Raw genomic sequence first — 25,929 nt, forward strand, 5'->3', positions numbered from 1 at the left:
GACGCAATGGCGTCACCTGACAGCTTTTTAGAAATGGAGTATTTTGGGCCCCATCTCCGATCTATTAAATAAAAATCTGATGCTTGTGCAGGTTAAAGTTTTAGAGGCACTGGTTTATGCAATGCGTTAAATCCCCTATGAACAGTAGGCACTAGGTGGAGGGAGCGACTTATTCCTCCTCCAGGTCTAGGGTCTTTTTGTAGTAAGTGGCAGACACGAGGTTCGCGGGCCCAGGAGCAAGACTAGGTCAGGGCGGCCCCGCCTGCCCGCCCCGCCTCCCTCCTTGGTTTCTGCCGGGCGCGCCGTTGCTATGGCAGCGCCGGACGCAGCCGGAACGGTGACTGCCGCGGCTTCCACCTCCTCCTGCAAGGGCCTCCCCAGGACCCCTGGCACAGGCTCAGCTTGCGCCTGTGCCATGCTCCGGGGACGGCGCGGCAGCCGGGTGAGAGCTCTGGAGGGCGGCCCGGAGGAAGAGGCGCCCCCGGCGGCGGCCGCGGTGCCCTTGGCGCTGCTCCCGTCCGCGCAGCAGCCGGAGGCGACAGCCGAGCAGATGCTGCTTCGGGGCATTTTTGAGATCGGGAGAGGCAGCTGCGACGTAGTGCTGACCGAGCGGGCCCTGAGGTGGCGGCCTATCCTGCCCGAGCGCCCGGCGGGTGAGTGCCAGGGTCCGGGCGCCTGCCTGTTCCGGGCCCGCGCTCTTCTCCGCTCCCCTCCCTCTCCCGCGCCCGGCAACTTCCCCCTCCTCCGCGCGTCCTCACGCTCCCTGGGCTCCTCCTCCGCCCCGCAGGACTACCGCGTCCCTAAGCCGAGGTCTCCTCCTTCCCAACGAGGGAAAACAGAGCAACCCCAAGAGATCCTTCAGCTACCTGCCTCCTCCCGCTTTGTTTCCCGCCTCTGGATTCTTTCTCTGGATAAACGTTATGCATGGCTTCTCTCTGCGTCTGAAAAGAAAGAACTGAGCCCCAAAGGGGCAGTGTTTCCAAACGCAGAAGGGTCACCTACTCCGCCCCTCCAAGTTGAAAAAGTTTTAATTCACCGATTTTTGACATTATGATGAAAATATGAGCCTTTTAGAGAATATTCCTGCACAAGGTTCTGAATCTAACTCTCAATTAGCTGACTTATGAGAGTTTAAAAACTCCAGTGCTATGGGGTCCCTCTGGGCTTTTTCAACCCTGACATTCCTAGCCATTGGCTAGAATTAAGGCTTCTTCAGGCTCAGTCTAGAAACTTTTGATTTTTAATGTTGAGTCTAGAATATTGAATCATAATTTTGTGATGGTTACATTTTGTGCAAATAGCATTTATGCTGTTTACTTTCATTTGCCTTTTATTGACTTAAAATTTTAGTTATTTAGAAGATGTTATAAGGCTGTTGTTTAAAATAAAATATTGTAAGTCTTAGTCTAGAGACGATTTAGGGCAAACCTTGGGCTGTGGTATGCAGGCTCTTCTCACTAAATAAAACCTTATGAAATTAATAAAAAATTCAAACATTGCCTTCTCCTGTTGGAAAATAAGACATGTGCAACTCGTGTTACAGAACAGAGAAAAGTCACTGTTTTAAAGTTCCTTGTGCAAAAACCTCACAAACAAAATGAAACCGCCCAGTCATGAACCCAGCACTGGCTGTGCAGTGTGAATTATGCTTGTGCTGCACATACCAGCCACTTAACTAAAATATGTCAGGCCTTAATTAGAATTTCTTTAGGTGTTTTAAAAACCAAGGTAGAGTATTGTCTTGAACCTTTAAGCCAAAAGCTTGGAATATGTCTATGAATTATTTCTGTTAGTTTTTAAATCAGTTTGGATTTTAGAATGTAGAGGTTTATAGTTAGAGTTTAGATTAGCCCAGAACAGCCAACTTCATCTATAATGAAGCTGAACTACTATACAGTTAATGTGAGGTATTGTTCAGTGAGAGGCCAAACAAATCAATGTTGCCATGCTGGTACAGAAGAAAACAAACAGTAAAAGAAAAAGGAAATGTTGTTTGATGTTGATTGGTGATAACTGAGGAAAAGTAGGTTTAAGCTCATTGCCATAGCATTTAAAAAGACATCTCGGCAGTTTCAAAAGTCTATTGGTTATGAAACGTTTGGTTTTCTTTTCCTTGATATACGTGCATCACTTTTCTTAGAAATTAACGTCTAGCATCTAGACCACTTTAAAACCCATTGCCTTAGAGTCAATTCCGACTCATAGCGACCTTGTAGGACAAAGTAGAACTGCCCTATAGGGTTCCCAAGGCTGTAATCTTTATGGAAGCAGACTACCACATCTTTCTTCCACAGAACGGCCAGTGGGTCTGAACTGCGGATCTTTCGGCTAGCAGCTGAACCCCTAACCACGGAGCCACTGGTCTCAGATCTAGCACATTAGTCAGCACTTCTGTTTAAAGAAACCAAGAGGTGCTTTTACTTAGATTAAATGATGAATGGGAAAAGAGATGGAAAAAGGAGGTATTAAGAGATAGTAAAAGCACTCGCCAGCTAATCGAAAGGTTGGTGATTCGAACCAACCCAGCAGCTTCTCTTGAGAAAGACCTGGCTATCTGTTTCCATAAAAATTACAGCCAAGAAAACCCTGTGGGGTAGTTTTACTCTGACACATGGGGTCACTGTGCGTCAAATTCGACTCAAAGGCATCCAATAACAGACAGTATGTTTAAATGCAAAGAAATGCTTCCTGATGTGGCATTAACTTAGATGTGAGTGGTGACACATAGTTGAAATTGGGCCAGACGGTGGAGGAGAAACTAAAGCAAAGTTACCATACTTGAGAGGATGTGGTGTAGGAAACTACATCCAGGGAGACCATGTCTGTCACTAATTGGCAGACGACTGGGCTGTTCCAGGCAGGTTGGATGTGGGGAGTCACTGGGCATTATTGAATCATTCATATGAGATACTTTGCAAGACTGTCCAGCTTTCAAACCTCACAGTACCTTAGTTACTTTCACTGATGCAATAAAACAACATGTGATCTTTTCTCTAATTTTCCATCTTGAGTAATGAGCAAAGACACTAATGTATTTTATGAGGGCTATCACTGCCAAAATTGTGACTAATTGATGGTCTTGTTGACAAGGTAAATTAGTATAACCATAGTGACTGTAGTTCTCTTTATTGGGTTCAAGGGTAACTTGGAATAATGGTTATGTTACCCGTTCTCCCACAGGAGTAAGGAAAGCCTGTAAGTCAAGACAGGAGACACAAACACATCAACATTTTCTTTTTTGAGAGAAACAAGTTTACAATTTAGTATATTAGATTTTGTCAATCAACATATTAACGTGATTAGCAGTTATTACCTTAACAAATTAACTTAAATATTTGGGTACTTAGTGCTAAGATATTTTGCTAGATGCTATGAAAATGCAAAATGAAGACCTGATGTCTGCCCTCAGGGAGGTTTTAACTTACAGGAAAGATATACGACTCCAAACTGTTATACACCTACTCCTTATCTGCGACATGGTTAGGTTCCAGAGACCAGGTTGTTATGCAAAAATTGGCATTACGCAAAAATGGAGGATGACCACATCAGATCACAAAATGGAGGATGACTACATCATTACATAAACGCCAAATTACATCATTATATAACTGCCAAATTACATCAATACGTATGTGCCAAACCACTGAGAATCATGGCCCAGCCAAGGTGACGTATAACCTTAACCATCACAGCTAGCATCACTCTTGCCTTGCACCTTGGCATTCGTTATTGCCAGACGTATGTTATTAATGTGCAAAATAGTCAGATAGTAGATTTTTTACTATTGTCGTAAATATGAAATATCAGATCATGAGATAGTCGATAAATGAAGAGTAGGTGTATAAAACAGTGTGTCACTAAGCACTCATTCATCAAACATTAAGTACCTACTTAGTGCTTTGTGTAGTGATGTGAAAATCAGTAAGATGTGGACTCTGTTCTTAAGAATTTCAGGTGTTCAGGGGAGGGAGAAATCTATTCTTGAACAGGAGTTTCTTCATGGAAGATCAATTTGTTTGCTTATTTAAGATCCCACTTCCAAAAAGAATTAGATTTGGATTATAAAGAGTAAGTATTTTATGGATAGTTAGAGTGTGATAGAGGTAGGAGGAAAGTTCTAGGTTGAGGAAATAACATAAAGGCAGAAAACGAAAGAGCATTTCCTGGGAATATTGACAGCTAGAGTCTGTCAGTGAGTCCCTGGGTGGTGCAGATGGTTAATGCCTTCAGCTGCTAATTGAAAGGTTGGAGGTTTGAGTCTACCCAGAGGTGCCTTAGAGGAAAGGCCTGGTGATCTACTTCCAAAAAATCAGTCATTGAAAATCCTATGGAGCACAGTGCTACTCTGACACGCATGAGGTTGCCGTGAGTTGAAATCGATACAACTGCAGCTGGTATATATATGGAGTCTTTTGGAGTGCAGCATTAGAAGAATATTTAACAGGCAAATGGGGGTAAGAATGGGGAGAGACCTGAAGACAAAGATAAGGAATTTGTGTTTTGTTTAGTAGAAAGCATGAAGATTTTTCCAGCGTCTGCCCTGTATTTATTTAAAATGTTGTCTAACTCTCAATCTCCTTCTTTATCCTGAGTGCTGCCTTTGGTGATGGTGATGATCACAATCATTGTTGAAGCTTCAGACTTTCTGGACCTCTTCCATTTTAGTGGCTTTGATCGTCATTCCACTTCATTTTCCTGTACCCATGGCTACACCATGGATGTTTGTCATCTCTCCTTAGGGCCAACCCATCCCTTCTCTTCAGCCACATCTAGGAATTTGCCTCATCTGTTATCCCCTTTCTTAGGTTTGCAGCCAGTCACTCTGTATCAGCTCTTTCACTTTAAGCATATTGATATGTTCAACACTCTCCCATCCTAAACGTCCCCTGCCTTGATCCTGGAAGCTTCTCTCTCTACTGCCTGCCCTGCCTCTTTCCTCACTTTCTATGATAAGCTCCTAGAAAATTAATTTACTCTCACTGCCTCCATTTAGCCACCTCTTACTTACAATGTTTTTTCTATTTCCCATAAAGGAAAAGCTACTGATGGGGAGACTTAGCAATGGGTAGAATTAGAGTATAGTAAGCTCATATTTTAGTACATTTAAAGAAGAATCAATTTAGGGATCCCTGTGAGAGGAATAGGAAACCCTGGTGGCGTAGTGGTTAAGAGCTTAGCTGCTAACCAAAAGGCTGACAGTTGAAATCCACCAGGCCCTTCTTGGAAACCCTATGGGGCAGTTCTTTAGGGTGGCTATGAGTTAGAATTGACTCAAGGGCAACTTTTTTTTTTTTTTTTTTTGGCAAGAGGAATACCACAGGCCCACAAGTCTCCATCTCTGCTGTGTCACAATGGGAGTATGTAACCACCTGACTCTTCAGCAGTCCTCTGAAATGAAGGTTCCTGTAGGGATTGACAAATAGTATACACATATCTACACTACTATATGATTTTCCAAAAAAGTTGCACCAAATAATGTTTACTCTTGCTATGTGAGAATCACTCTGACATATTCTGTTTTCATTATGAATAAATGCTGACTATGACTTATTAAATTAACTTCATAATTTACTAATGGGGAGCAACTGAAGTATTAAAACCACTCTTACAGCCTCCCTACTCCAGCCTGAAAGGTGTCTTTCATCTGCTTCTTTCTGTGGTGTAGTGAAGGTTTCAGGATTGGGAACCAAGGGATCTGGGGTCTTGTCTCTACAACGAAGTAGGTGTGTAACTGACTTTGAGTGAGTCATTTAACCCCATTTATTCACCTGTAAAATTAGGGGTTATGTTACATTATCTCTAAGTACCTTAAACTCTGACCATCTGTGATGTTGCATTGTAAAGAAAATATCTATTTCTATAGAATTTAAGTGTTAGGCTATTTTGTCAAATTACATAAATCTGAGTAAGGTTTGGATGATCAATGGGATTGACCGTCTGGTGTGTATGGAGAGGTGTTGTATTTTACACCAGGAGCTTTGTAGCTCCAGTGAATTTCTAATTGGAAGAACCACAAGGGAAATATGGGTCAAGGCCCCTTATGAGAGGTGGACAGTCTCTTCTACATAGGTCCTTTTTTTGGAAAAGAACAAGCCATTTTTTTGGAAGGAACGAATTAATTGGTCAAGGCTAGTCTTAAGCAGATTTTTCATGATGGACAAAATGACTAGCTCATTTTTTCTTATTCTATTTCATTTCCTGTATTCTCTAATCTAATTTCTGAGCAAAGGTTTTATGTTTGATTAGTATTAGAATATGATGTTTTAAATATTTAAAAAAAGAAAACAAGGGCTTCAAATCTTAATTATTGTTTAAACTCTCAATTTTCATAGACTTAACTTACCTTAGGTTACACAATTCATATTTTGTTGTTGTTGTTTTTCTCCAAAGGAGTATTCCCACTATATCTGTGAGCTCAGCTGAATTACAGCAGTATCCAGAAAATCTGGAAAAGCCAGGCTTCAAGATGAGGTCTTGAAAGTGTTTCTTAATTTTGTAAGAGTTAAAATGATTTTCTTGTGCTTTAAGTTTCTATAAACACATTTATTTGCTGAAAGCTCAGCAGCATGAAAGGTAATGTGGAAAAATGTGAAAATGAGAGAAAAAACATAATCAATTTTAAAACAACAAGAGTTAGTGATTATGTGGGACTTAGCAGAGCAGGGTACATTCTAAATATTAATCTGCCTAAGCTGTTTGGGAACAGATGTATGTGAAACAGATACCCGTCTTCTGTTGTGTGCATCCAAAGTGAGACATCTGTTGGTCGACCATGTGGTCAGAAGTAATGGAAGCAGGGGTTAAACCCCAAAATGACCTATTACTCATGTGAATTATTGAAGGACTAATTACTTGATAAAATGTGATGCTTTGATTCCTTGGTCTGCATATTAAGAAAGTGACTCTTTTAAAAAGTGTTAGTAGGCTCCTAAACTGTCAAATTTTGAGGAATTTTAAAGAGATGAGTGTGATGAATCCAAGTTTAACTATTAGCTGCCTGAAGTTTTTAAATCTGTGAAATTAAAAACAAAAAAATTAATCTAATGCTTTGAGAGGACAATTAACCTGTTGTATAAATACGCTCAGAGGTTTTTACATTTTCTTGAAAGTAAATTGACCCACACAGAAAAACAATTGTAGAGTGAGTCCTCTAGAGCAGGACTGTCCAGTTAAAGCTTCTTCCATTATGGGAGTGTTCTATAGCTGAGCTGTTCCAATGCAGTCTCCATGAGCCACATGTGGCAGTTGAGCCCTTGAAATGTAACTAGTGTGACCAAGGAACTGAATTGTTTATTTATTTAATTTAAATATAAACAGCCACTTGTGATTAGTGGGGACCACATTGGATAGTGCAACTTCATTCCCAGAATGTGCAGTTAAAAAAAAAAAATTAACCCCAATGTAGAACTTATATGTGCTCATACAATTTGAGCTGCTGATTTAAAGACGAAACAGCTGAGTTCAGAGATGCCAATGTGCCAAAGCCCTTTACAAGTGGATTGCAGAAGTTTAAACATAATGAAACTAAGCCATCAAAGAGCCACAGGAATTGGTGTAGGAATAATAGATCGATTGAGTATTCAGGAGAATACTATTGCCTAGACTGGGCATTTTTTTGCCCTCTGTAGTTTGGGGAAGTGGAACAGCACTATTTTTATGTGTATATATATATTTTTAATAATATTTTATTGTGTTTCTGGTAAATTAGGTGCCCATTTGACAATTTCTATACAAGTTGTTCAGTGATATTAGTTACATTTTTCACAATGCGTCAACATTCTCTTTAATTGTGTTCTGGTTGTTCCATTTCCAGTACTCTCATTTCCCTGCCCCCTTATCCTCTCATCTTTGCTTTTGGTCACATATAGATGGTTTCTTAGCAGAGCACTGTACTTATGAGTAATATCTTTTATTTTGTGTGCCACTCTTGTTATTTCGCTAAAAAGTGATCTCAGGATAGTTTTCGTTCAAGGTTTAAAGAGTATCTCAGGGAGATAGTCTCAGAGAGTCTTCTGGTCTCATCTGGTCCAGTACGTCTGGACTTTTTAAGAATTTGAGTTCTGTTCCACATTTTTATCCCCTTCTCTCAGGGTCCATCTAGTGTGGCCTTGATACTTAGAGAATTGTCGGTAGTGGTAGCCGAGCACCATCTAGTTTTTCTGGTCTCAGGGTAGATGAGGCCGTGGCTCGTGTAGACTATTAGCCCTTTAGATTAGTTTCTTCTCTGAGAGTTTGGTTTCCAGGAAAATCACTATTTAAAGGGCCAGGAATATAGTAGATATAACTCATTGTGGTTATATGATCTCATACCAGGATATTCATTCTGCACCTTACGGCTTGTTATCCCATCTAGCCCATTACTTGATTAGGTTGTTAGGTTACATTTCAGACACTGACAATCTACAGGCCTCATCAAAGTCTTAAACACAGGCCTCTCTAAGACCTTCTATATGACTCTAATCTTGCCCAAGTTTCAGAAGTACTGTGCCAATGATGAAAGTAGTGGATACTGAGCAAGTGAGTTCTGGTCTTGTGTGTATGTGTGGGTGTACTGAGCAAGGGGAAGAAACTCTCAGTAGTCGCTGCTTTTGTGATTTCCAAAATCAGTGTGTGCTGGAGGAAGTAAAAGGGGAAGGAGGGAGGGAAATAGAGTTGAAAGAAATTAACCCTTATGCCAACTTTTGGCATACAAGCCAGAAACTGAGGACCCTCAGAGTAACCGATGATTGAATCCAGAAGCAGATAGGCAAGTGTGTTGGCGGCAGGGGGCGGGGGTTGTTTTGATGGTTGATAAACTTTGCATCATTGGCATAGTGCTATGGACTTATGGTAAGCCTAAAGATAAGTCTAAAATCATGCACCAGCTGGCATCAGGGAATTCCTATGTACATTCCAAGATTTTCATCAAAAACAGTGTTCTGGAAACTACCACTGCTGCTATACAACAGTGCCCCGTGTTTGACTGAAAATAGCAAACATTTATTGGTGTTTACTCTGCCAGGTACTGTGCTAAGTATCTTATCTTGTTTAATCTTCCCAATAAGACTATGAAGTAGATAGGTTTTTTTATCCCTAGGGCCCAGAGGTGTTAAATAACTTGCCAAGGTCATGCTAGTAAAGTGGAGCTGCTGGGATTCAAAGCCAGGCTGTCTGACTCCAGAGCCCGCTGCATCCATTAGGTTACGCTGCTTCCTCATTCAGGCAAGAAAGAATTCCCCCTAATGCCTTCAGGAGTCCATCTGATGTTAGTGCCAGTAAAGCATCATGGTCGAAATCAAAAAATCTTTAAAATGGCAATGTCACCTGACTTCTCACAGGCCTGTGAGACATAGTTCCATAATGGAGAGTTTACTCCATTTCTCTGGCCAGTTCCAATTTCTGAGTAAATGAGGAAAATAGGGGCAATAAATGGGATTCTTGTGTATTCATTCATATTTTTAAAACACCCAATATTTTATTATGAAAAACTTTAAACATATAGAAAGAATAATATAATAAACTTTCATGAACACTCTATAATGAATCCCTATGTAACACATTATTGAGTTCGAACAGTTTTCCATCACCAGTCTTGTTTCATCTATGCCCTTCCCTTCCCCTGGAATAATCTGAAGCAATTTCTAGACATTATGGAATTTCTTCTATAAATACTTCACCGTGTATCTCTAGGACATACACAATACCATTACTCCAACTTAGAAAAAAATTCTTTATATTCTTAAATATCCAGTCAATGTTCAGAGTCCCTTGATTGTTTCTCTCTCTTTTATTATATAAACCCATTGCCGTCAAGTTGATTCTGACTCATAGCGACCCTATAGGACAGAACAGAAATGCCACATAGGGTTTCCAAGGAGCAGCCAGTGGATTCAAACTGCTGACCTTTTGTTTATCAGCCATACCTCTTAACCATTGTACAACACTGAACAAAGTTCCATCTTGTAGTTGATTGCTGTGTCTTTTAAATCTTCTAACCCACAGATTCCTTTCCATCTTTCTTTTTCCTTGCAATTTATTTTTTGAACAAACTGGGTTCATTGGCCTGTAGTTTCCCACAGGAATATGAAAGGTTTATTGGAGGCTAACACCTTGAAAGACAAAAGGGGCAGGAAGCAGATTGGTTAGGGGAAGTTTTTAGATTGTGATGCCAACTGCATACCTGAAAAGGTAACGAAGCAGGCTGGGGCAGGTAGAACCTCTGACCTTGAGGCAAATATGAGTCTTTGCTTACTTTATGGTGAGAGCTTTGGAGAAAAGATTGCCTATTAGGAGTCCCGCCTTGGGCAGGGACGACCAAAGCTCAGCTGTGCTCAGTCGTGGGCTGGGGGCTGCCTGGGAAGAGTGTGACCTCGGTGCCAAAACTGTTGGATCTTGAGGCTACCAACAGCTGGAGGCTGTCAGCTAACTGCATGCCTTGCAGTTGAAAGGAAAATTATTTCCCAAAGGGAGATGCCAGCAGCCACAGTGACCACTGAGGTTTGTTTTTATGATCATGATGAATTCATGGATATTCAATACATTTAAATTCACAGTAATGATTATTCTTACTGATTCTCAAATTGTCTCATTTTTGAATTTTGGGCCAATGAGAGTCTCTTCAAGTTGACTTCTGAGTTCCTTTGACGTTCTCTCAGTTGTCTTTGATAGCTTCTTTGCTTTCTGGAATGGCAAGATATTCCAGGCTCATCTTGAGTATTTCAAGACACTGATCCTGCCCTATGGTCAAGGAGGCTCGGTTCCTTTTATTGGGTAGTGGTTGGTATTTAGAGACTGCAATTTGAGTGCTAGGTGTACTCAATGCTAATACTTCTCCCATATGCTCTTTGTTTCCTACGATATTTTAGGGAGCCGAGCTAGGAGATGTGGGTTTTTTTCTAAAGAGAAAATACATCATGGGATTATACTCATATTTCCAATTCAAGTTCAGAACTAAAGGGTTTTTACTTTATCTCCTTTCTCCTACTCTTAAAATCTTATTCCTAACAATAACAATAAAAAATCATTATTCATTTGCTTTGTCCTCCAGTACATATAGAACACAGAATAACAACACCAAAGCTATCATTAACAACATAATTACTGAAAGATATTTGAGACTCTTTAACAATTTTTTGTTGTTATTGTTCTTTGGGATGTGCAATCAAATTCTGTGTTTTAAACATGCTTGGAATCACTCCTATATTGAGATTATACCCTCCACTGGATACACAGTTAGGGTTATTTGTTTTATTTTCCTTTTGTTTTTTGCACATTGCTTTAAAAAAAATCCAGATATTTTTAATAATTATGTAAAATATTTATATGATTCCAAAGTCAAATCTGCCAAACAAGCTATATTCTGGGAAGTGTAGCTTTTATTTGGTGCCTTCTACCCTTTTTCTTTTTTGCTATTATAGGTAGGCTTATTTGTTTTTTAAATTTTTAAATTTATTCTTCTCTTTTTTAATATAAGCAAAAAAATACATATATTCTCTTCTCTACTCTCCTACCATACATACTTTTTTCCACCTCGATTTCTTTTTAAAGAGCACTCCATAGCAGTATACAGCAGGATTCCTCATTTCCTTTTACATCTACACAGTACTCCACTGTGTACTATAGTTTATTGAAACAGCTCTTGAAGGATATTTGAGTTGTTTCTAGTCATTTTTATGTCGCAAATAGTGATGTAATAGAAAACCTTATGTATTTTTCCTTTTGAATTTTTTTCAGTATATCTTTGGGATAGATTCTTAAGAGTAGAATTGCTGAATCAAAGAATAAATATGTATATGATTTTTCTCCATATCAAATTCCCCCCAAAGGACTGCAATTTTACTTTTCTATTGTTATACGAGGGTACCTGTTTCCTCACAATTTCTCCAACAGAGTATATTGTCAAAAATTTTTAACCAATCTTATGGGTAGGAAAAGGTAACTCAGCGTAGTTTTAATTTGCACTTCTCTTATTAAATCTTTGATGTTTTTAGTTTATTCCTTCTAACATTTAGGAAGAATGTTGTTATGTGCCAGAGTCTCTGATAGGTTCCAGGGATGCTACAATCAATTCGACACAATTTCTGCTTTAAGGTATTCACAATCTGCCAGAAGACATATCAGCAAAAGACATATTCGGTGATATCTTTTATGTGTTATTACTTACGGAGCATTATAAATGACTATGGAAATGTAGCTGAAGGAGCAATCATTCTGCTGGTGTTGGGGAGAGGGAGGTTAGGAAAAACTGTGGAGGAGTATGAAGGTAAACTTCATGGAAAAGATTAGGAGTTAGGAAACCATTCTAGGAAAAAAAAAAAAATAGAAAAAACCTCAGAGGAGAGAATGCTCTGGTCTATTTGGAAGATAAGAACACAGTTTGTGGTGAGAGTGTCTGTTTATGGGGCAGATGGTAGTGCTTTGTGATAAGTCTATAGTTTGTACAAAACCTTGAAGACCACGCCAGGAGGTTGGGGTCTCAACCTGAGTAAGGGGTGGCAAAGGCTGTCCATCAGTACATAATCAAATTTTGTTTTGTTTTATTATTATTTTTTAAGTCAGTAAGTTTGTATTTTGGAAAGGTAACCATGGTGGCAGGCTAGATTATAGACTCCACGTGCAGAAGTTTATTGCAATGGCCAGTATACCAGAAGATCCAGGAGGGAGTGTGTATGAGGCAAGGAGAACAGAAAGGCAAGGCTAGGTATAAGAGCTATAGTCAAAGACAGAATCTGTAGGGAAAGGGAAGAAGCAACAGTGATGCTGAGATTTCAGTTCGGCAATGGAATGGATAGTGAACACTGCTAAAATTAATTCTCAAATCAGCAAAATGGGGAATACCTTATTTGAAACTTATTCTACCAATCCTTAACATCAGATGTGCAAGTGACTAGCATAATGCTCAAACAGAAGGGAAATAGCTTAAAAAACCCATAAACTGAAGAAATAGCTCCTGAAGGACTATAAATTGAACCCTATCAAGCCTAAGATCTGTGTTGTCCCTGAGCCTCAGGCTCTCTCGTTCTGTGTCCTGATTCTTATTAGGTAGAGGCTACTTGAAAATACAGAGTTTAAAACTTTTTATTTTCAGGAAATATTATTCACTGAATGTTGGTAAATAAATTTATGATCTTTGCACACACATATTTAGATATTATTGAAGTGTAAAAAGTCAATGAAATAATTTGAAGAGTCAGTTTTTACATGTAGAAAATAGCTGTACCATTTTAAACTTGGCAGAATTTCTTCATTTACTTCTTCAAATCTCCTTGTTGTTGCTTTTTTCAGCTAATACAAATAATTAATATTTATCCCAAATTAAGTTTTTAAGTTTACTAAATGTTATAAACACATAATTCAAAACACTTTCAAATGTCCATTTGTGCAGGAAGAATAAGATCAATAAAATTGAGCAGCTGTTAGCATGTATTGGTTTCCTTAGATTTTAAGTATGTTTTCATGTATTGAAAGTGTAAAGGGAAGATAGTATATGTTTTATTGTGGGTTTCATCATACAGATAAAAACTTACTAAAGCTAAAATTTTGGTGGATGTAATACATTTTTAAAGTCTCATTCAGAGTCCACTTATAATATTTCATTTAAATACTTAGCGTAAACTAAATAATCTGAATACATTTTGGTTATGGGATTTGACTTACAATAAGCTCTTATTTTAAACATGGAAATAAATTTTTATCTAAATAAAAAGTCACATTTTCATTTCTTAAGTTAGCATTTTTCATATTTGGGGAAAAAGCATATGTCTTGGTACCCCAGCTTCTGAACTAAAGACAAATCTGCTATTTTCCAGGTTGGTTGAATGTTTTACATTAGGACCAAATCTATTCTGTCATCGAGGTTCATGTGAGGGAAAACATCTTATGGGTGAATCTCATTTTACTGAAATCTTCTTGGCACTTGATCAACTTGTTAGGTGTATGCCAGACCCATCTTACATTCAGTTCTGCTTCATGGAACATATGTGCATTGAAGTTCTAAGTGTTATTTTCCAATTTAACTTTCCTAGAGTATAACTAACCCGTTGCCGTTGAGTTGATTCTTACTCACAGCAATCCTGTAAAGTATAACCAAGTAGCAACAATTAATATGGAAAGGTATAGAATGCCTTTGACTTCTTTGACTTTTCAAAGACTTTCAGTCAATAACTTTTAGTGAGCATCCATTATGTACATTGTACAATTTTAGGTAATATGACAAATTCCAAAGGAATATTTTGGGAAATCTCAGACTTCTGAGATTGAAGCTAATAATGTCAGTACTAAGTTATATGCTGCTTTATATTAAACTAATATTAAAATAGCATTTACCTATTGCTTAACTACTGGGTATAGCACACTGAGTTGAAGCCATTGATTTTGAAGTGAAGAATTCTTGTTCAGATCCAAAACAAACCAAGTGTTATCATTAGCTTGGAGAGTAACAGCTATCCTCCTGAGTATTCTTGGTAGATGGGGGAAACCAGAAAACCCATGTTTTAGGTCTCTATAAAATTTTCAATAATCTTATTTGGTTAATGTTCTGCCTTTATAGGAGCCTCAACAAAATCAGTTAAATGCATACTCGGAAAATTCAACATACTGTCTATCATATTTAATTTGCTGTTAAACAACACTATGCCCTGGACATAACCTTCTAATTTTATTTTTTCACCTTAATGAAAGCACTGGTCATTATTGCTGCCACTGATGCTCTTTTGTCTGCACCTACTGTTGCAACATAATGTGTTGTGCATTTGATCCGAATATTACCATATTGCCATAAGGAGCTGCTATTATTTTAGACACCATCTGATTCTATGATAGCGTCACATTTCTTTAACATATGCTTATGTTTTTGTATAAATGACCTGAAGAAACATCTGCTAGTTTTATGGTGGTATCTACTGTTTCTTTTTTTGAATTTGACCTGTCGGTTACTTTTTAATGTGAATCTACAGTATTTTGTTAGAGTAGGCTCTAAAAAATTTTTGAGTCCGTAGTTTTATGACATAATTCAGAGAGAAACTGAAGCTGCTGCTTCTATTTGTTACCTTTAAAATTAAAAAAAAAAATACTTTTTCATGATTGAGCTTCTAATTTTTTTGTCATTGACATTTTAAAATAGAAAAAGTGCTTTTAGGAGCTAAAATTTTAGGTCCGGAATTGCTCTTTAGTGGAAACGTCTAGTGAAAAACATTTAATGAAATTACTCTTTGAATTTGACAAAAAGTGTGTGGTTTAGTAGAAAAGGAGTAGTTATGCGGTGTCAGGGTAGGATCATATCCTTTACTAAACACCTTTCTTAACATCTTAGATGGGTAAGGGCAGCAAAGGGACAAGGAAGTGTAATTTTTAAAAAGTTGTGAAATCTTTGCTCTAGAAGTCTGGGGAAACTTCTAGAAAATGGAAGCAGTTGATTATATTATAGTTGGGCTAACTCGCTTCTTTTACTCTCTGTCATGACCCTGACTGAGAAGCAACAATAAGGATTTCCATTGTCTAGCATTTTCTTTTCTCTTCTGCTTTCCTCTTTTGTTTTCCTAATTTTTTGTTTTTAATGGCAGAGATATTTGTTCAAAGAAGTAAGATGACATTATGTTTCTGATACTTAAACAAAAAACTTTGAACATCAACAAACCTAAAAGAAACAACTTTCTTTGAGTAGCAATATTTGTCAAATTTTTTCTAATGGAAAATGTGTAAATGGATTCTCTCCAATCTATTTTATTAGAGGACACCATTTATACAATTTTGTATTACCTACACATTCAATACCAAACCTAAAGTCAATAAAGTAAATATACGTATAAAGTCTAGTCCTTAATCACAGTATATGTCTATGTTGTTAAGATAATAACTACAAAGTTTCCTTTTGCTTTGTATTCCTCTGCTTTATATGCGTCAGCTGTTGAACTCCCTCAGACTTTGAACATGTCAGCATTTTCATCACCCTGCTCACTCAGTTAGTTTCCCTTGCTGCACTTACTCCCCCTCTGTCCCTTGGGTGACTGATGTCATTAAGACAACCTTCTGTCCTCCTCCTTGCCGTCACTTGGCTGAAACTGAGTGGAGGCCCTTGCCAGTTACCTTAGGTGCTGGGCCTCTTGTGGCTCAGCTTTGGCCTCTGTGATGTCTGTGTGCCTTCCACTCCAAAACTCCATTCTGCAAGAAGAGGGCAGGATTACTGAAAGCTTTAGTTTCAGTGATAAAACAGGAGCAGAGATGTGTTGAGTGCCTAAGAAGCTTTTCCCTTAGGCCTGAAATAGGAGATACAGGGGCCTCCAAGTCTCCAGAGGAAGAGGGATTTCCCTCAGCCCTCTGGGTCCAACACTCAATCATTAAAGTGGGATGGTGAGCTGGACCCAAAGGGGAATGTAATTCCCCCAAATTGTGGTTTAGTTTCCCTCTGTATACAATGGGGGTAGGACCGAATAAGAGAAGTCCCCAGTGGCTTTTCTTGCCCCACTTAGAGCAGGCCATTTACTTTCAGATATAGCTCTCTGCTCCTCTGTCTCCACCCATCCAAAGCACCAGTGAAACCATAGTGATGGGAGGGGGAGGTGTACATGAAAAAGGTCTTTAAATAATGAGAATGTCTGGATTAATATTTGAAGTATAAAAGACTATTTAGCAATTTCCATTTAGCTACTTATTACTGGCTACACTTTTTGTTGTTTTAGTTTTTAATTTTGTATGTACTATCGTAGTAGAGGAGAACAGAAAGAAATATATTCCCATTAACTTTGTATGTGCCTGGTATGGTACTGTGAGCAGGTGGGCTCATAATTGTTTACTTGATGCTCTTTTTAAGCAGTCAGTTATATCATAGAGAATTGAAGAATAGCAACATTAATTTGTTTAAGCATTCTTTAGGAAATCTCGCATGCATGTTCACCAGAGAAAGATTGGGCTTCTCCCTTAAAGAATAAGGCTTTGTTTTGTTTTGATAAGACACACTCTTTATAATTAAAACAAAATCTCAGTGTTAAGGGATTACTGTTTTAAATAATTGGATTTCTTCTTTTGTTTCCCTGATCCCTATATATTAGAATAAATCTAATAGTGTTTTAGGATAATAAATATTTGCAGATTAGAAAGTTCTCATAAGCACTGAATTTCAATAATGTCTCTCAAAGTTTATGGATGGTAATATAGAAAATAATGTAAGATGAGGAACTCATTTTAGATTTGAAAAAGGCAAAGATAAAGAAATTGGTTAAGAACAACAGAAGCTGTAGGAACATTCTTTTAAAAAAAGATGATGTATTTATCTTCACAGTAAATTATTCAGAAATATAAACAAACTCATTATTTGCATAATTTCCTTTAGCTCTGGTCCTCAAACTACTAAATTTAGTACTATATATTTCTTATTTCAGATAAATGCTTTCCTGAAATGCTATTTTAATGTCTGAAGATGATTTAGCTTAAAAAGGGCCAGGGTTAAAATAATAAGGGGAAAAGCAAAATGTAAATGTCCAGTTACTTTTAGAAAAACTCCCAGACTAAGCTCTGTTCCCCTTTCCCTCCCTTCTCTTTTTTTCTCTCAGACTTCTATTCTAAGACCCTTAAATCATAGTGTGTGGGTCTAGAAGAGAGTGAGGCAGGGTGAGGACAAGTACCAGGGTGGGTAGTAAGAAAAGGGAGTGCTTGCATCAGGGTGGGTGGTAAGAAAAGGGAGTGCTTTGCTTGAAGCAGAGTCTTCTCCCATATGGGACTTTCTTAAAGCCCTTCCTTCAGCCCCTTAAGTTAGAGCATGAGCCCCATGCTCTGATTTAAGAGGCAGTGTCAGGAGCAGCATTAGCAATGAAAAGGATATGGAGGTAGACACATCCAAACTCCCTGAGGGACCAAATTACTGGGCTGAGGGAACATCTAGCTCGATTGGTATAACACAGTTTATAAAGACAATGTTCTACATTCGACTTTGATGAGTAGCATCTGGGGTCTTAAAAGCTTGTGAGCAGCCATCTAAGATACTCCATTGGTCTCACCCCTTTGGGAACAAGGGAGAAAGAAGAAAACCAAAGACACTAGAGAAAGATTAGTCCAAAGGACTAATGACCACAGCTACCACAGCCTCCACCAGACTGAGTCCAGCACAACTAGATGGTTCCCAGCTACCACCACCAACTGCCCTGACAGGGATCACAATAGAGGGTCCCAGACAGAGCTGGAGAAAAATGTAGAACAAAAGTCTAACTCACAAAAACCTGACAGAGACTGGAGAAACACTGACAGTATGGCCCCTCAACACCCTTATAGCTCAGTAATGAAGTCTCTCCTGAGGTTCCCCTCTCAGCCAAAGATTAGACAGGCCCATAAAACAAAATGAGACTAAATGGGCACACCAGCCCAGAGGCAAGAACGAGAAGGCAGGAGGGGACAGGAAAGCTGGTAATGCGGAGCCCAGTGTCGGAAGGGGAGAGTGCTGACATGTCGTGAGGTTGGTAACCAGTGTCACAAAACAATATGTGTATTGTTTAATAAGGAACTTGTTTGCTCTGTAAACCTTCGTTTAAGGTACAATTAAAGATAAGTAAATAAATAAAAGAATACGTTTTTTTAAAAAAGAAAAAAGGGTATGGAGGAAGAGGGGAGATGACGTGTGGAGGTAGATGAAGGGCCATTCTTCTATTTCATCACTTCTGGGCCTTGATCCCTTGGTTGTGAAGTTAACGAGCTTGGCTGCTAATCAAAAGTTGGGAGGTTTGAGTCCACTCAGAAGAGCCTTGGAAGAAAGCCTTGATGATCTACTTCTGAAAGATCTGCCATTGAAAACCCTATGGAGCACAGTTCTACTCTGATATACATGGGGCCACCATGAGTTGGAATCGACTTGACAGCAACTGATTTTTAGAACCCTTTCAGGGGGCAGTGGTGGTTCAGCGGTAAAAATCTCACCTTCCAGACAGGAGATCTGGGTTGAATATTGACTGATGCACCTCATACACAGCCACCACCTGTTGGTCATTGAAGGTTTGCATGTTGCTATGATGCTGAACAGGTTTCAATGGAGCTTCCAGACTAAGATGAACTGGGAAGAGAGGCCTGGAGATCTACTTCTGAAATTCAGCCAGTGAAAACTCTATGAATCACAACGGCCCAATCAGCAACTGCCCATTGAGATGGCACAGGACACAGCAGCATTTAATTTGGTTGTGCATGAGGTCACCATGAGTTGGGGGCCTACTCTTTGGCAACTAATAACAATCAGGACCTTTTTAAACTGACCTGTTTCTCTACTTAGTCCCAGACTGGTCTTGACCCTTAACTTTTCAGGTGTCGCTATGCTGGGTTCTCCTGGGTTTGGAAGCTCAAAGAGACACTGATCCTCGTTCCAGTAGGAGACTTTTAAGGACTAGTAGAAATCTGGGAACAAAAGTATCAAGTTACTTTTGAGAGATTTCCTACTTGACCTTGCAGGCAGGGCCTATGTGGGATATTTTGTAAATGATACTTTCAAATCTTACACAAGGTTCTCAGTGACTTTCATCTGTCCCCCCTTGGCCATGTTGCATCCCTTGCTGTCTCCATTAATTCCTGCCTAAAATAAGTTAGTGGCCTCCTAATATAACCCTAGCATTTGAAATAATTATAAACTGAGCAATTATTTGAAGTTTTCTCTCCCGTTAGCATTAAATATTCATCCATGTTCACATTTGGAAATATTGGAAGATAGAAGAAATGATCATTTTCTCTCTCTGCCATGTTTTGTTTGATATGGTGACAAAGCTTTAGGTCACCCAGAGAAGAAAAATCAGAGATGCTAAAGAGAAATTAAACCTTAAGTCAAGTTGAGGAAGGGATGGATTTGCTACAGTACTCCTTGAGGGCACAAAAGCTTTTCCTATCCTGAAAGTGGTAACAGGTGAGGCTCTTTTGTTAGTTTCTTTTTGATTTTTTAATGTAATGAGTAAAGTATGGTTACTTACTTCCCAGTTACATATAACACTAAGAAATAAGGATTGTTTGGAGAGTCAAGTGAGCTAAAAGATACTAAAATGCTTTGGAAAGATTTTTTTTTTACGTTTTTGAGTATGTTTCCTCAACTCTAAATCTCATGAAACTTGGTCAATCTAATCAGATAAATGCTGTGCAAACAGCAATCTTTTAATTATAAAGGTCTCTGGGTGACACAGGAAACCCTGGTGGCATAGTGGTTAAGAGCTATGGCCGCTAACCAAAAAAAGGTCCACAGGTGCTCCTTGGAAACTCTATGGGGCAGCTCTACTCTGTCCTGTAGGGTTGCTATGAGTCGGAATCGATTCTACGGCAGTGGCTTTGGTTTTTTGGTTTTGGGTGACACAAACGATTAGCTACTAACCTAAAGGTTATCAGTTTGAACTCTCTCAGTGACACCATGGAAGAAAGGCCTGTCAGTTTGCTTCCACAAAGATTACAGGCAAGAAGATCCTATGGAGCAGTCCTACTCTGTAACACATGGGCTTGCCATGAGTCGGAATTGACTTGATGACAATGGGTTTAATTATGGTACTTTCAAAAATTACACAAGGACTTGAGAAATAGCAGCAATAACAGCTCTCAAATGTAGTGAGAAACATTTGAATATCACTAACACTGTCACGACTTTGCTTGTACTCTTCCTGAAGTTTTTGGAAAGCATGATTAATTTATAACTCCAATTTTTTGTCCATGTTATTAATGTTTGGGGAGAGACTACCTTGTCTGATTCTCTCTACTCCCCTATCTATTGAGGGCTTGTTTCAGGTTTTGGTATTGAAATCAGTGTCCAGTTATCTCCATGTCTTCCAGGTAAATCTTGCCAGTAAATAATTAACTTGCATAATGGCACATTCTTAGGACTATCATGTTATTGGGGCAACCTAAAAAGGCCATGCAGAGAAGTGACTTGGAACAAGATTTGTCTGTTTTATTCAAGTCTGAGTAATTCACTTTTGCTGAGCAGTTAGAATACTGACCTACATTTAAAAGTGCAACACTCTCCTATCTGTTATCTAAATCCACTGTGCTATTGAAGGATGAAATACAGAAAATAGGTCACCAATATTATTTTCTCTGTTGTCTTTTATGATAATTGGTGGTTGCCCTTTTTTGTTAGATGGTCTACTTCTAAAAGATAACTCAAGTAGAAAATTCACTAAGATTTCTATATGAAATTATATTAAAGATGGTTTTTCAGGATTATTGAGTCGTGATATTGAAAAATGATTTCATGATCATGTTAAAATTCATCTAAATAAAGACTAAGTTAATTCTATTTGGGAATATTTAGATTAGAATTAGCTTCTACTCTTCATGAATACTGTTTTTTTGTTTTTAAATCTGATTGTGTAAGCTTTTAGTTCTTCAGCCATTCCCCTGAAGTAGACATAGAGGCGTGCCCTTATCTTGGTTTAGTAAGGCTCTGAAAATGCAAAGCAACAGATGTTATACCCAGCATAATTATATGTATCCTGGAAACACATCTTTATAGAGTGGGATTGGTTCTTGGGAAAACAAAAATTTAGCAAACAAAGGGCATTAAATTGCTGATCTCAGCAGTAATTACTTGGGATAGATTATAATAATCTCGTATAGATGGTAACTGCATGCATGTATTGGAAGATAATAGAATTCTAAAATATATTAAAAGGAAAATGAACTTGTGTAAACTTTAGTTCATTTAGCCTCTTAAAGAGCAGAAAAAGCCTGGAGAAAAAATTTTTTTAAATGTTTTTCCAACAGCTTTTTGGAAGAGATTGTTTGGATTCCAAATTCTCATATATTGATACTTGAGTCTTTTGACTGTCTTCTATAGGTTACTGCTTTATTATTATTATTATTATTCCCACCACAAATAGGTATTTTAAATAAATGAACTGATCTCTGATCTTCAAGTATCCAAGGAATTCTCAGAAACAAACTGACACTGTGAGATCGATAATTATTTGTACCAATGTCTGTCCCACAGCAGTGGTTTTTTTTTCTGCTCTCTTTTTGATCATTTCAGTCCAAGGGCATCTTAAGACAGCCCCCAAAAGGTAAAGCAGAGCCAAGTTGCTTAGGCCCGAGCCAGGGAAGGTCTAGAATTATCTGGAGGTCAGTTTGAGAACCACTGCATAAGCCATTTCTTAAACAGGTAGCCACAAAGTTGTGGAGGTCCTTACAAAAATGTCCGAGGCTGATGGTGTTATTTTTGGAGTCTGAAGCTTGAATGAGAGTTTGTCAGTGTTCATGATCTAAATAACCAACCATCACCATGATCATATGAATGTAGAGTTGTTCGGGACAAGACAGTATTTATACTTTGAGAATATTCTGAAATAATTGTGTCATGGGTCTTATTTTGTGGGTCTTAGATGATTAGAATGTATTTTGTTGTTGTTGTTAATAATGATCTTGTAGATGTACCACTGCCTAGTTCCAAATTCTTAGCACCTCCTTCATCTGTAAACTGTTGCTATGGAATAGTTTTCATATCTGCTGAGAAGCTGAAATGGTGAATAAGGAGAATGGCACATTTCAAGACTGGCATGCTATCACAACATCTAGTGTTTCAATACGTGGGGCAGTGATGTGTGCAGTGTTTCCTTCCTGTCAGAAAGGTGAGAATGCTTTTCTCCTCAGCACAGTCTGTGTATTTTCATAACAAAACCCAGGATCCAGAGAAGAACCACAAGGTAATGAAGCTAGGTGATTGTAATAAAATTTCTCTTCCACACTGTTGTTAGGTGCCACTGAGCCGGTTCTGACTCATAGTGACCCTTTGTACAACAGGACAAAACACTGTGGGGTCCTGCACCATCCTCACAACCATTGCTATGTTTTAGCCCATTGTTGCAGCTACTGTGTCAGTCCTTCTTTTTGAGGATCTTCCTCTTTTTTGCTGACCCTCTGCTTTACCAAGCATGACGTTCTTCTTCACACTACATGCTTATTATTGTTTGTCAAAGAAATAGTTGTCCAGTCCTGGGGTAAAATTGATGAAGGACTTTGCATTGTGAGGTGGTGGTAGGGAGCCACCCAAACCTCTAAGGATGAATACAAACTAATTTTGATACATTTCCCAATATGGTTGGGAAAAGCTCTGTGCCTAACTAGAAGCAATGAGTGTAGCAGTGACAGACACATGAGTCAAATTCTGGTCATTTTTTTTTTTTTTTCTCTTACTCTTATTTCTAGTTCATCTTCCCAGTATTTTCTGTACTCTGACAATTTCTATTTTTCTCCTTCTAGCCTATTCAATAAATTTCTTAGTAGAGTCTTTACACCAAGGGGATTTCCTACTCTGCTTTGGGGGGGCAGTCAGGATGCCCCCTACTAGTGGGGACTACATTTATAAGTTTGAAACAAGGCTGTGCATTTCTATATTGTAAGGTGGTGGCCTACTCAAATCATTCCTGCCTGTTACCATTCTGTAAAACATGCTACTGTCCTGGTTTGTCTAATTCAAGTACTCGTGTAGTGACTGCAAATGGTTGGCTGGAATTAATTCAGGTAATAATAATAATAGCAAACACTTCTATAGCACCTCAATATGCCAGGCACTGCTATAAGCATCTTACATATTGATTTATTTCATCTTCTTAACAGTCCTTGTAAGAAGGAGATATTATTATCATCTCCGTTTTATAGATCAGAAAACAAAAAGAGGAAGACTTCAAGTTCTCCAAGTTTACGCAGCTAGTAAGAGGCGAGCCTGGATTCCAACCCTGCCAGCCTTTCACAAGAGGCCATGCTTTTAATCACTAATCTCTTCTTCCTTTCTTTGGTGTCCTTTTCTTAATAGACTGTGAAGTGCTGCTTTTAACTTGGAATTTCAGAAAAACATCAAAAAGATATGCTGAAATATGAATCCATTCTATGGAATGAACTATATCCTCCCACAGCCTAATTATAAAGCATGTAATAATACAATGATAATTACAGGGTGGTTTTATAAGTCCTTCTAGCCTATAAAACAGGGAAAAAGTACGGGTTTTAAATTCAGGTTGGAGTCCCTAGGTGGCGAAAACAGTTAAGCGTGCGACTACTACCCGAGAGGTTGGAGGTTCGAATTCACCCAGAGACACCTGGGGAAATAGGCCTGGCGATCTGCTTCCAAAAGATCGCAGCCTTGAAACCCTATGGAGCAGATCTACTCTACACACATGGGGTTACCATGGGTCAGAGCTGACTTAATGGCAACTGACAACAACAAAGTCTTAGGCTGCAATTAAGGCAGTGGTTAAGGTTACATTTCCCGATATGGTTGGGAAAAGCTCTGTGCCTAACTAGGAGCAAGGAGTGTAGCAGTGGCATGTGAGTCAGCTTCTGGTCATTTTTTTTTTTTTTCTCTTACTCTTATTTCTAGTTTATCTTCCCATTATTTTCTATACTCTGACAATTTTTACTTTTCTCCTCCTAGCCTATTCCATAAATTTCTCAGTAGAGTCTTTACACCAAGGGGATTTTCTACTAACCAAAAGGTCAGCAGTTCAAATTCACCAGCCTGTCCTTGGAAACCCTATGGGGTAGTTCTGCTCTGTCCTATAGGGTCACTATGATTTGGAATTGACTTGACAGCAACGGGTTTTGGTATTTACACCTATAATTGATAAGCCCCTTAACTTTTCTGGGGATGTGTTTTGTCTTCTGTAAAATGGAGAAACAGAATTTTTTTCTCTCCTTTAATTCTCACCATAACCTGATGATGATTTACAATTAAATGAGATGAAGTGTCTGATTCAGTGCCTAGCGCTTGGCAGGCACTTCATCCTGGTCAGAGGGAGACTCATGGTAGGAAGGCCAGGGAACTCATCTCTGCATCCTTTCCCATTCTCTGATTTCTGTAAGGATTTCAGCTTTTTCCTCAGTACCCATTTTCAAGAACTACTTCCCTTTTTAACATGGCTGTATCAAAAGCATGAGAAAGTATCTAGAATTCATTTCTAAAATGTTTAGGAAGCATATTTACTTTTTTTAGACTCATTAGAAGTTTTGAATCTCAGTAGGGTTTTATCAGTGGACAACATGTTTGGGCAATTTGGGAGAGAATGGGAGAAGCCAGTCCTGTCTGTTGGAGCCACCCTGGGAGAGCCACAGTTGACAAGGACTGTAGATTGTTCTGTACTGTTAGGCACCTGGCACCTAGTAGGTCGCTGACTCTAGCCACCATCTTGAGTGCTGTTGTTTTTCCCTTGTGTGCCTTCTCAGATCTCTGCTGGTCCATGTCACTTCACTATTTGGTTTCTCTTTATCTTTTTCTTTTTATGTCTATTCCCTCTACTTGCTTCTGCAGTTTCTCTTTCACTATTTTTCTTTTCTTTCTTTTTTTTTTTTCCTTCTTCTTTCTTGCTCATTGTTTCCCACTTTGAGCATTCAGAGACCCATCAAGAAAAGTAAAATAACAGTTAGGATAGAAGAGTTAAGGACCAGTAAAATGAGGTATTATAATAGTAAATTACTATTAAAGAGTGATTGAACGATTGGTTTCTGGAGTCAAACCATCTGTGTTAGAATCTGTGCTTTGCCACTTCCAGTGTGACTGTACAGCAAGCTATTTAAACTCTAAGATACTACTTCCTTGTTATGGGTTGAATTGCATTCTCCAAAAAGGTCTATTAAAGCCCTATCTTAGTCATCTAGTTCTGCTATAACAGAAATACCACAAATGGATGGCTTTAACAAAGAGAAGTTTATTCTCTCACAGTCTAGGAGGCTGGAAGTCCGAATTCAGGGTGCCAGCCTCAGGGAAAGTCTTTTGTCTCTTTTGGCTCTGGGGGAAAGTCCTTGTCATCAATCTTCCCCAGTTGAGTAGCTTCTCAGTGCAGGGACCTTGGGTCTAAAGGATGCTCTATGCTCCCAGTGTTGCTGTCTTGGTGATATAAGATCCCCATGTCTCTCTGCTCCCTTCTCTCTTTTATATCTCAAAAGAGATTGACTTAAGACACAGTCTAATCTTGTAGACTGATACCTGCCTCATTAACTTAACTGCCGCTACTCCCACCA

The 25,929-nt window shown here is 38.7% G+C and overlaps 1 protein-coding gene across 3 annotated transcripts in view; it reads left to right on the plus strand.

Annotated features, from left to right (window-relative positions):
• Positions 1-319: 319 nt before the first annotated feature.
• Positions 320-25,929, plus strand: part of CERKL (ceramide kinase like) — a 119,171-nt gene continuing 93,561 nt past the window's right edge. For all 3 annotated transcript variants that reach the window (XM_004375453.2, XM_004375454.2, XM_004375455.2), the window contains exon 1: positions 320-653. In XM_004375453.2, coding sequence (XP_004375510.1) covers positions 416-653 — 238 coding nt within the window. In that variant the 5' untranslated portion in view covers positions 320-415. The remainder of the gene's footprint in view (positions 654-25,929) is intronic.

The sequence above is a fragment of the Trichechus manatus genome, unplaced genomic scaffold (genome assembly GCF_000243295.1).
Source record: "Trichechus manatus latirostris isolate Lorelei unplaced genomic scaffold, TriManLat1.0 scaffold00037, whole genome shotgun sequence".
Lineage (NCBI taxonomy): Eukaryota > Metazoa > Chordata > Mammalia > Sirenia > Trichechidae > Trichechus > Trichechus manatus.